The 12,235-nt window shown below is 35.3% G+C and overlaps 1 protein-coding gene and 1 long non-coding RNA gene across 3 annotated transcripts; one reads left to right on the forward strand and one right to left on the reverse strand.

The window, feature by feature from the left end:
* Window positions 1-210: 210 nt before the first annotated feature.
* On the reverse strand, window positions 211-3,711 carry LOC113052453 (telomere repeats-binding bouquet formation protein 2-like). The gene is made up of 4 exons (XM_026216885.1): window positions 3,686-3,711; window positions 3,382-3,521; window positions 3,043-3,127; window positions 211-671 (listed from the first exon to the last, which is right to left on the reverse strand). The coding sequence occupies exons 1-4, from the start codon at window positions 3,709-3,711 to the stop codon at window positions 611-613; spliced, it is 312 nt and encodes a 103-aa protein (XP_026072670.1). The 3' UTR covers window positions 211-610.
* Window positions 3,712-4,589: 878 nt separating this feature from the next.
* Window positions 4,590-9,686, forward strand: LOC113052552 (uncharacterized). 2 transcript variants are annotated; one of them, XR_003277060.1, is made up of 4 exons: window positions 4,590-4,742; window positions 5,317-5,362; window positions 6,965-7,044; window positions 9,366-9,686. It is a non-coding gene; the product is annotated as an uncharacterized LOC113052552 (long non-coding RNA). The 2 variants fall into 2 exon arrangements; XR_003277061.1 differs by lacking the exon at window positions 5,317-5,362.
* Window positions 9,687-12,235: the final 2,549 nt, after the last annotated feature.

Consider the following 12,235-nt stretch of genomic DNA (forward strand, 5'->3'; position numbering starts at 1 on the left):
ATGAGCACAGATTTGAGTCTTACAGGCATAGTCCAGGAAAGAATAAGAACAAATAAATAAATAAACACCCAATAATGAAACTTCTTTATCTGATCTTAGGGGAGATTAGAGGGAAACTGCCAAGCTTTCTAGCAATACAGCGAGACAGGCTCTTCATTAATGAGTTTGTGTGAGTTCCACAGTTCTCCGATTTTGAAGATCACTGCTCCACCTAGAGGTTTTAAAATACACTACAACCTTTTTTCATGAGCGTTCAAGAATCGGATAAGAACACAAAAACACACGAACATAATTAAAAAGTTTATATATACTGTGCTTAAAGTAGCTCAAATGTTACATCAAGCATGGGATATCATTTGTAAAGGCTCGGTTAGCAAAGGTTTAAGAACAAAGCAAAGCCTTGTCATGGTGATGTCCATATGGCAGATATGTACTGAATAAAATCATGCAGTGAGTCAATGACGTATTCACAGTCAAAACAAACTGAACACTATTAACAACAATGATTATATGTTGTGATCAAACGTATAGGAGAATTTGGTAGTTCTGTATGTTGTTTCAGGGTTGGCATCCTCTGAGGAGTTTGCCTCATCTCCTCTCAGGTGTTCGGTCATCTCAGGTCTTTGTGGGCTGGTTCCAGACTGAAGTTTGTGTCATTCTTAGTTCCCATCCTGTGGCAGAAAAAAGCAAATTGAGAAAAAATGAGCATAGCTGCTATTCAAACCAAGCTAAAAATAATGTATTTAAACTAAGCAAAGAATGATCATGTGCATTTGATCAGATATAACTTGAGTACAAGATTTTGAGAAACATTATGTACGTAAATGTTTGGCTAAAAGTCTTTAATCTAGAGTGTGTCTCAACCCATTCTCACTCGGGTTGACCCCGAACATTATCAGGAAGGCTATTTCAGAGTTTGGGAACCAAATGTGGAAATGCTCTACCACCTTTATTGGACTTTGCTATCCTAGGTACTACCAAAAGTCCAGAGTTTTGCGACCTGGCAGGGGCGCTGCACAAGATCCCGGGCCCTATGCATAGGCAGTCCTAATGGGCCTCCCTCTCCTTGAAAATATATATTCCAGACTTTTCAAGGGCCCTCTCTTCCTTTGGGGCCCTGGTAATCAGTACTGGTTTTACCCCCAGTCCGACGCCCCCGCGTGATGGATTGTAGTGTGATAGAAGACTAGTTAGGCAAACAAGAGCTTAACCATTTAGGCTTAACCTCTGAATTATATAATTCACTTTTACATAACACTAGATACATGACTTACCACTTATTATTACTATAAGTCCTCATGGCTTTGGCCGCAAACAAAGACACATCTAGTTGGTATTTTTGCTATAACCAGACAGATATCCCAAAAGTCATGTTACACAGATGACATTTCTGGAAATAAAGCATGCTAACAGTGATATTGGATTAATAAGCACCAATTGTTTTACAGTCCAGAAGCCATAGGTGACCTGAGACAACTGAGAGAGCTCTGGGCTGTAGGATGTGCTCTTTTTCCCATACCATAGTCTACTGGGAAACTCTCCATGTTAGAGAAACTTGGGGCTCCATAATAATAAAATTACGCACCTGCCGTCACAATTTGAGGGCTTGAGCAATTTGCAATGGTTAAACTTGGCTGATAATAAACTTCAAGACCTCCCAGAGGATGCGAATCACTTACAGTCACTGTTCTAGATGAACCTGGACAAGAACTGTTTTACAAACATCCATACAGCACTAACAGGTTAATGAACTCACTATTTATGGCATGAATGTTTTTTTTTTCTTTTTTTCAACAAGCAGTATGTATGTATGTGAAAACAGTTTTAAGAGGACGACTGGCTACAGTTTGCTGCAAGCTGCTGCTGTACGTCTGATCTGTTATTATTGTTAATGTTTAGGGACTAACAGTAACTCTTTCACTCTCATTTTCAATGGTTATTATGTATATATATGTGTGTATATATATATATATATGTGTGTGTGTGTGTATATATATATATATATATATATATATATATATATATATATATATATATATATATATATATATATATATATATATATATATATATATATATATATATATATATATATATATATATATCATGCCTATTTCCAGACATGGCAAATCTGCAGATCGTGTCAGTTAAATTGAACAGCATCAGATCACTGGAGGATTACTTAATCCCTGGTTTCAGCAGATTTATAAAGCTTGACCTCAGAGAAAATTCATTCATGGACAGATCACCTCACTGAAAGTTTTTTTTTTCTTCTTTTTTTTTTTTTATTAAGTACATCACTTTAATGATATTACCATTGTTTTTCCTCTATAACCTGTCATATTGTCTCTGTTCACAATCACATACAAGGATTGAATTTTATATTGTTGGGAAAAATCTGAAAAATCTGTTCTGAAGAAGATTCATATGAGATGAGTAGGAACTGACATCTAGCATCCATCTGCCTTAAATACTTTTGTCAAAGAAATGCATAAAAAAAAATCCACTTCTTGTGTGAAGCATATTATATTTCATTTCTTTGTGACAATGAGAAGGTGTCACGTCATTAGATCTTGAAACGCTATGGCCATGGAGGGAGGGAAGAAAATCATAAAATTCCCCTGAATACTTCTTCATTTGGTCAATATGAACATACCCTGCAAAAGAGACAGAACAATAAAACAGTTTCTAAATTTGAGAACGTGAATGACAGCTGGAGGTTCTAGGGTGTCAGTTTTTTTCTTAATTAAGTACCTGAGACCATGTTGTTTACAGGATATTGCTGCATCTCACAACATGAACACACTTTGATCGGTGATGCAACGGTTTCATAATCATCCTGGCTAATAGATAACATGAACATGAAGATACAGTACATGTTCTTGTGTAAACCATGTTCTTATGAAGATAAAGTGTTGTGGCAATGAAAATAAGTTGTATAGTAAATAGGACAATATTAAAGAATTATACATTGAAAAATGAAAACTCCAAACTAAGATTCAGTCATAATTAAAAATTCAAACATGCTGAGTTAATGCATACCTGTTCTTCTCTCTCACTGTTTGATCCTCAGTCTTATCAGATAGGCTCTCTTCAGACTCTTCAGTACTTATTTGTTCTTCACTCACTTTTAATAGATTGAAAAGCAAACAAATGACAGAGAGGATTAACTGGACACGGGTGTAACAGACAAGATGTACTCCTACCAGTTCATCCGTTTCCCAAATGAACCTTCCAGTGATCACTCTCATTTCTAAAGAGAAAACTTCTAATGGTCATCAAGCATTCACTATTATTAAACTCAATCTTTATCTTTATGTTGTAACATGTCACTAAAAATAATAACATGTTTATGGTTTACACCTAGTTAGGACAGCTCACCGTTCTGGATAGAGTCGTGGGGCAGCACATAGTGGCCGACAGGCACAGATTTTACACCCTGGCCAGGTTTACCTGTTGACACAAAATTGCTGTGGAAAACCGCTGCCCTGTTCTTTAAATAATCTTCACTTTCATATATCCTAAAACATAAGGTTAAACTTTGTGGCAATAGTTTTCAGGTATTTCAATGGTTTTGGGTAGGCTACAGACAATTTAGATTAAGTACAATCCATAGGCTGATTTCTTCAGTACACAGAAGTTATGACCAAATCACCCTCAGAGAAGAATTGTAAACTTAACATACCTTTTAGTGTCTTCAGAAAGAGGCATCAGCACTAAAGAGGTAATCTGCTTTTCTCCAAGAGGAAAGAGCTCCCCCTTCAGAAACTGAATAAACTCGTTATGTAGCCTACTCATATTTCAAAACTGTAAATTCTCAGATATAAGATGATATATACCCAAATATTCGTCAATAGTGCCTTTAATCACTTTATGTGAGTTATATTAGTAGCATGTATAGTCCAACACTCTTCATCTCACCTAAAATGTTACATACGTATATATCCCTAAGTATCCTTATTATTAATAAAATGTTATCGTAAAAATGTAACACCCATATGTACCTGCAAAAATTTGAGAGCTGGATGACAGGGACCACTTGATGGCCTAGTGACGTCATGACTGAAAGAATCACCGAATGATTTTTAATCGGTTATTTGAAACGATATTTTATTATTTTATTAACTGATGCGCTAAAGGGAGTTGGGCTCCATCATAATTATTTACATAGCTACTGTTTGCTATTAATTTACGAAATATTAAAGTACTACTAATATTAACGTTAATAGTATATTGTTATTATTATTTTAAATAATATTATATTGTTATATTATTGTTGTTGTTGTTTGTGTTAACATATAATATTCCCAGCAGTTTTGATGCTTCAAATTGAACTCTGAATATAGAAAAATGTGCTTCTAAATTTTTACATTATTTATTTATGGCCACTAACGTCCAATAAAATATCGCCGTACTGTCGAAGCTTAAAACTCCGGGCTATTAAAATCTCTTTAAATATTCTATTGCTAGTACAGTGGGAATGGAGTAGGATAAAGTAGTGTAGTACACGCTCATGTGCACCAGATGGCGCCAAAATGACGTATTTAAGAGCGCGGACTCTGTAGTCAGGCCTCATAATGCTGGAAATTCTCAACAACTGATAGCACGGATAGCCAGAATATATTTCTGCCCTCCAATCAACCTAAAATAAGTCAGCTTAAGGGTTAAAATAGCTGATCAAGTGGTATTTGTTGTTGATCGTGTTTGGCTGTGCAGTTTCGTACATGTCAACTATGATTTAGGTAAGCGAGGTTCTTTGTTTGTGTTGTGCTTAACTTACTTTCCACGTGTCTGCTATTCAGTTTTAAATTGGTTGACAGTTTATTATTTTTGCACATGTAATTTTTCACATGAATTTATTTGTGCTACGAAAGCTATACAAAGGTTAAACACGTTTATTCTACAAACCCAGGCTTTTGCTTAATCATACCTGTCATATCTTGGGAGCCAGTTATTTCATACTGTCACTTTAAGACATGGCCAAAGTATACAGAGGCAAAGTGGCCTCTATATCTCCATGTGTATCCACCATAGAGCACAGAGGGAAAGACAGCATGTGACCTTGTGAAGATGCGATGATGTTGCACCATAAATCAGAAGCAGTATAAAAAATGAATCTTCATCACAAGACTGCTTTAAGCCCCCTCACTTTCAGTGGAAACAAATGCCTGCTCCCCTTGTTCAGAAAGTGGTCTTGGTTTTGTGGTGATCTAAACATGAGGAACACAAAACTATGACTAGTGATACTAATTCTGCTTTTGTTGAAGAGATTGTGGAAGTGTCTGTCATTACCTGTTTTTTTTTTTTTTGTTACAGTCTATGGTCATTACATGCTTTATATCCACATGAGGTTTGCCTACAGGTCAGTAAATTATATGGAGCTGGCTGCTGTTGGCACTTACTAAAGCTAGATTGCTTCCTGTTTTTAGTGGACAGTACTGTTACGTAGTTTTGTGTTTTGTGTCTCCAGTAGGCCATTAGAAAAAGACAACTGTACAGTAAAAGCATAATGTGATATCTTCTGGGTAATTGTGGATTTCGAGATGAGATTCCTCTGTCACAAAGGTTACAATAGGTTCATCGTGAATAATTCACAAAAATGATTTTCTTGCTGGAAGGAAACTAGGTGTTGCATTTGTATTTTTGCAAAATGCTTAAAATCAGTGAATGGCTAAAGATGACAAGATTTAAAACAGTTTTGCTATACTATAGTGATTAACAATTATGAATATATATTCAGCAAATGCATTAGATTAAACAAGGACAAACTATCCCAATTATATCGGCATTTTATGGTTCACAGCTCTTTTTTTTTCTGATAATACAACATTTCCATAATCTGCATCATTTTAAGAGACAGCCCTCAGCATCATCATTTTTTTTTTTTTTTTTTTTGCCAGATACAGCAAACAGTATATTTTTCTTCATACATTGCATATACTTAGAGCTAAGTTATATTATAGTGACATAACATTATAGTTTAATGTAGCAGCTTTAAACATATTAAGGCATAATCTAGAAAGCCATTACTTAGATTTGCAAGTAGTCTATTCTTGGCTAAGAGGGGTAAACTAAAGTACCATCTGACTTCAAAGAAAAACTACTATCTTTTCTTTTAACTGACTGACAGAACACTGACAGCGAAATCTAAAATGAGTGAGAGGAAGATAAAAAAAGAATCACGTCTAATAAAATATAACTTCATAACCCTGGTACGCTTCTGAACAGGAAACAAACTTTTGCAAAAGGTACAAAAAACATTTTTGGTGAAACTATGCATAAAACATTACAAGCATACACAACGGGACAGACAGAGAGATTTACAGATGCGCTGAATTTAAACAGAAATCAGCATGCAGGATGTGGCGGCTATGTTTCCTCTCATGCTGTTTATATGGAGAGATTAACAGCCGAAGATCCTGGAATAACAAATGTTAGGAATGCAGTGATAGCTACAGAGTTTCTCATTAATGTTCTCTTCTTCTTTGTTGTGTGGCTAGAGTAAGCAAATCATCATTATAATGTGGCATACTGCGCGACATACTACATACAGTACAATAGATTCCACAAGTAAAACACAGTTAATCTGAATTAGTGCACATGCCTTTATTTGAGTATCTAGTATTAAAATAGCTTTCTTGACATCTAACTGTAGCACTGAGAAGATAATGTAGAATAGAGAGATCAAGGTGAGGCCTAGAGTATTTGTAATGTTATATAAATATTCGGGTGAGACAGCAAAAAAACTGTTGACGTTCCAGCATTCATCAGTCGATTGACTCGTATTAGCTGGAAACGATGTTTTGAAGTAAAAAATGGTGTTCTGGATTTGTTTATAACAAACAGCTTCTCACTTCACAATACATTAGTCGATGAACTGGAGTCGTGTGGATTACTTGTGAATTATTGTGATGTTTTTATCAGCTGTTTGGACTCTCGTTCTGTCGGTACCCATTCACTGCAGACGATCCATTGGTGAGCAAGTGATAAAATGCTACATTTTTCCAAATCTGTGAACTCCTCTGCAACTTTGATGTTCCAAGGGTGAGTAAATTTTCAATTTTTGGGTCAACTATTCCTTTAAAATAGGTACATTGTAATATCAAATGTTGGCTGATAAAATTCTAATAATGTCTAATTATGATACATTGAACAAGAAAAATCCATATGCTGTTCAACTAAAAAGCAACATTGCCGTATCGTATTGTATCGAATTTAAGACCATAAAAAGTATTAAATGGTACAAGAAAGTATTAATTATGATTTTAAGAGGTCTTAAATTTGAGGTAGGAAAGACAAGAATAGTGATCTAGATTTATGTGGATTAAATTTGAAAAGGCTATGGTTTAATTGATAAAATATGAGCACCCATGTTTTTACACAGCAAACAAAGTTATAAATGGGAATTGGTGGATCAATAAGATAATGATTTATAAAAATCTTAATTAAGACAGTAAATATATATTTGTGTTATTTAGTTCATATAATAACTGATGTATAATTTGTTTAAATTAACATAATGATTGATACTTTTCTTTAAAATTGTTTAAATGCTGAATTTTAAAAGTTTATTATTTTATAAAACTTTTTTGTGAAAAGCTGTATCAGATCTGTCATTTTACAGTTTAATATATTACCATTGCCCTACCCCGCTCATATGGTATTAATTTTATTTGTGCAGCTCTTAAAAATCTTAAATTCGAGCTTAAAAATCCAAGTTTGGTTTTGCACCTGCTGGAGATTCGATTTGGATGTGTCTGTATTATTCATTAAATTAAATTCATCATAATAAAAAATAAAATACATTTATATAAAACAATATTTTCTAATAACAAATATGGTGTATGTATATTGTGAAAACCTGTGCAAACCATTTTAAATAAATAAATAGATAATTCTTCAAAAAATGTAATATTTAATTATTACAAACTTAAAGCCATACAGTACAGTAGTGCATTAATTCAGTCTCCTGTAATGCCTGCCAAATTGTGTGATCACATTACATGTTACTACTGTACATTACATTACTTTTGTTAATCTAGCCCACACATGCTTATTGGATTGGCGGAGCCATGCACATGGACAGATGAGAGCCGAGAGGATGATAGGAAGTGTGGGGGATTAGTATGTGGATGTCCTGTGAGCTCAAATGAGGCCAGTTTAGATCTGAAGCACCAATCCCTACTGCACTGGGACGTTTCGGTGGTGAGGATCCACTCCCAAGCTTATTTACGCTCGCCGTGATTTTGTCAAGTAAGACATGTTCCTGGATCAACATTACAGTCAAAAGATATAGACCTCACCTAATCCCTACCCCTAAACCTAACCCTACCCATAATTTATGACTAAAATCAGAGGGAAATGATAGGTGAATAACAAGGGTGTAGAAGCATCCCTGATTTTGAGCCTAAAATTGACATTTCTTGAAAACTTGTCCCTCAATTTTGATTGGAATGTTGTTCCAGGATCAACAAGGATGTTGATCCAGGAACATGTTGTACTTTGTGAAATCGCGTTCACCCTTATTTACAACAGCTTTGAGCAGCTTCAGATTTGATTTTGCCATGCTGCTCTCACTGAGCTTGGTGTCAGTGTGCAAATGGAGTGTGGATGTTATTGTTTTTTTTTGGTGTGATGGTTAACTTTTTTGGTTAGTGTGTGCAGGAGCTCTTTATATGAGTAGACTCGCAGCTTATCAGCCTCTTTGTTTGTAAATGTAAATGCAATGTCTTGTCCAGCTCGGCTAATGACTTCAAAGAGCCCATTTTCATGGCAGGTGTCTCTGATTTAAGGCAATTGTAGAATTGTTTTACTCAGCTTCACGTTTGAAGTGTCATCACCTGCCTTCCCATTGAGTATAATTTTGCTTGTATCCAATTCTCTCAGTAGAAGAGTACTAAAGTAAATGTTCTTTTAAAAGCCTCAATTAGAGCGTGAAGACGAGTGTAATTCTAAAACATTCTCAGTTAGTTTGAAGCATTTGGTGAATGTTGAGTCAGTAAAAAGCAAGCATTTTACTACTAGTTCACAGATACTGTGCTTGTGTATTGTCATCTAAATTAAAAGCTTGTTTAAAATCTAAAGCATTTAAATCAACGACAGATAAAGACCAATTTTCTGCATATAAGAAAAACGTTCTTACAATTTAAAATAATAATAAAAAATGATAATTTTCAGCATCCATTATTTCAGTCTCTAAACTTGTTAATGAATAAAATATTTGGTTTTGATGCAGTGTTGTAAATTTTAGGGTTTATCCAATAATAACAGTTAATGTACAGCATGTTGTTTTTACTGTCTTTATGAATTTTACAGTTGTTTTCACTGCTTAAAATGTTGTTGTGTGTTGTATCATGACCATTTAGGAGGAAAACCGAAATGCAAATGGGCAGCTGCCGGGTACTATATGCAGCAACGTGTCCCGTTACTTGCTACTGTAGTTATTGCACCTGAGGATCTGAGAGCCCTTGTCAGGTCTGGTGCAGATGGTGGGAGGACCTCTGGCCAGCTGGCTCTGTGAATGAGTGGGAGCGTTTGGCCATTTATTTCTTCAGCCATCAAGCAAATGACTGAGAGGAAACTGCAATTTTGCAGTTACAAAACATTGTACCCCTTCTCAAACCAGGTACGTTTTTGTGTTGAGCAAATCTAAAAGCTTCAGCCTAGTGTGAGCAAACAATGCTATTAGCACAAAGACATATTTTCAAGATATTACTCAAAATATTTTGAAGATAAGATAAAGCTGTTGCTCTAGAATATAGACTGAATAAATCTGAAAAGAATAAAAGGTGTGTATGGTGTTGCATTTACAATATTAGAATATTTTGCCGCTATCTAAATCCTCACCTTCCTGTTTTCTGGCAAACAGGCGGCCAGTGCTCTGTCAGATTGTTTATCACTATCTGCTTTTTCTCAGTTCATGCTCAAGTGTAGAGTCTGTTTCATTTTGGCCTCACTAAACCACTGCAGTCTTGTCCAAACAAACACCAAACGCTCTTCTGCTCAATTCATGTTGTTCTTTTAATCCGGTTCTTACTGTATATGGTGCTCTGGGTTCCAGCACAGTGATCTCACATCATCCCTTCAGCAGTTTTACAGTTTAAGACCCCAGCTCTACAGTAACTTGGCAACTCTTTTCTGAGACTGAGTTCGCCATTTATACAGAATCTCTGTTTACAGACACATGTTTGTTCCCAGTGTTTGGGTTTAAAGCATACTTGAAGACTCTTAAAAAGATGCATGAGTACAAGAAGGTGTATAATTTAGTCTTGTTTCACCGTGAGCTAAATATTTGCATGATTAATTTGCCTGATACGTGACAGAAACTGGACTGGAAAAATCAACATATGTGCATTTTTGAATATTATTTTCAGTGCATTATGATTTGAGAGGGACTAATCCTAATTCTGCATACTTCCAAAATCCAAACCTAAGGTTTTTTTCAAACCTGACATAACACATCCAAAGCTCCAGTGTAAAGTTCCTTAGACTAAGAAAGAAAGAAAAAGGAGGAAAAAGTGTGGACTGTGAGAAGAGGACTGTCAGTCTGCATTAGGTTACCCTCTCCACTCCTGGCCGTTAGGGGACAAACCAATGAGATTTTTCAGAGCTCCGCTAAATAGTTCCTGACTGATGCTGGCTGAGAGGCCATGTTTGTGAAATGTGCAAGTGACTCAGAAACCGCTGGGAAAACCGCCAGAGACTCCTGGGGACGTTTGCGATTGGATCAACAACTTGTCAGTCAACTCCTTGTGTTTGTTAATGGGATGTCCTTGAAGAGACTGCCAGGGAGTCTCTTGCTGTATATTTGCTGAGTGTGGACTCACTTGGGCCAGTGCTGCTGCCAAATTTTATATTAAACTTAAAAGTGAGTAAGTACAAAAGAGAGAGGTGGGTGTCACATGTACAGTATACAGTATATGGGTCTGTCCATATATAGTTATACATCTAGTTGTCTTCACTCATCTTAAATCTTTAAAGTTCCACTGTACAAGTGAAGTCGACTTAACTGTTATGTAATTAGTTCTTCGAAGAAACTGATTATTCCATTTTTTTTTTAGTCAGGTGCTATGGAACTTTAATCAATAAACTTAAAACCTAAACATGCTCCTATATTAAAATTGAGTTATAAAATAAATAAAACACAAAAAAAGTATGGTTTAAAAATAAATAAAGCACTTTTTCTTTTTAACTGCATTAGTTCAGGCGTCACAATCTTATAGTATGAAGAATGGATATCTAAATGTCTTTAGATATTTTTTGCTAAAGATTACATTTGAATGTTTATTCGTTTAAATTATTAGTGTTTTTACTTATTAACTGTGCAATTATCTAACAATCACCTACAGTTTTTTTTACACATTCATTACCCTGTATTTTTGCTATGAAATATCCAATATCAACTGATTAATCAGTAGCAATTAAATTCTAACATCGACTGAAAAATTATATGTGTCCATGAATCTCAAAAGTGCCAATTTTTATGTGTCCATTTTTATACAGCATATGGAAGCTGAATAAATAGGCTTTCCATTGATGTATGGTTTATTAGGATCTGACAATATCTGGCCAAGATACATTTATTTGGAAATCTGGAATCTGAGGGTGCCAAAAAAATCTAAATACTGAGAAAATCGCCTTTGAAGTTGTCCGAATTAATTCTTAGAAATGCATATTACTAATCAAAAATTAAGTTATGATATATTTACGGTAGGAAATTGACAAAATATCTTCATGGTGCATGAGCTTTACTTAATATCTTAATGGTTTTAGGCATAAAAGAAAAATCTATAATTTTGACCCATACAATGTTTTATTTCATTTGTTATTTTTTTGTGTTGCTATTTCTAAAAAAATACCCCAGTGACTTAAGACTGGTTTTGTGGTCCAGGGTCACACATAGCGCTGTTATGCAGGGCCGTAGCTAGTGTATACGAGGCCCTGTGCAGGTTGTTTCCAAGGGTGAAATTGTGTTCCTTCCCCCCTCCATTGAAATCATCAGACAGCTGGGGTTCCCAAAATCATCACCACCTTTCTCCCGACATCCCTGCTGCGTACCATACCATATGTTTAGTTTAGGATACTTCAGATGACTTGATGCACTTCTAGCACTCTTTATTTAGATTTTTGTTTCAGCATGGGCTTTAGGTCTATCACTTGCTTTAAAAATGTTTTATTCGATAACGTTCTGGCTAGGTCAAATCAAGAGTAGGCTGTGATGGATTAGGGCCCCATA

This window comes from Carassius auratus, chromosome 32 (assembly GCF_003368295.1).
Source record: "Carassius auratus strain Wakin chromosome 32, ASM336829v1, whole genome shotgun sequence".
Lineage (NCBI taxonomy): Eukaryota > Metazoa > Chordata > Actinopteri > Cypriniformes > Cyprinidae > Carassius > Carassius auratus.

Coding starts and splice junctions, on each gene's coding strand:
- LOC113052453 (XM_026216885.1), bottom strand. CDS start 3,711: ATGCCTCTTTCTGAAGACACTAAAAG. Junction 3,522..3,685: donor CTTTCTGAAGACACTAAAAG/GTATGTTAAGTT, acceptor CTTATGTTTTAG/GATATATGAAAGTGAAGATT. Junction 672..3,042: donor ACAGTGAGAGAGAAGAACAG/GTATGCATTAAC, acceptor TTTCTGCCACAG/GATGGGAACTAAGAATGACA.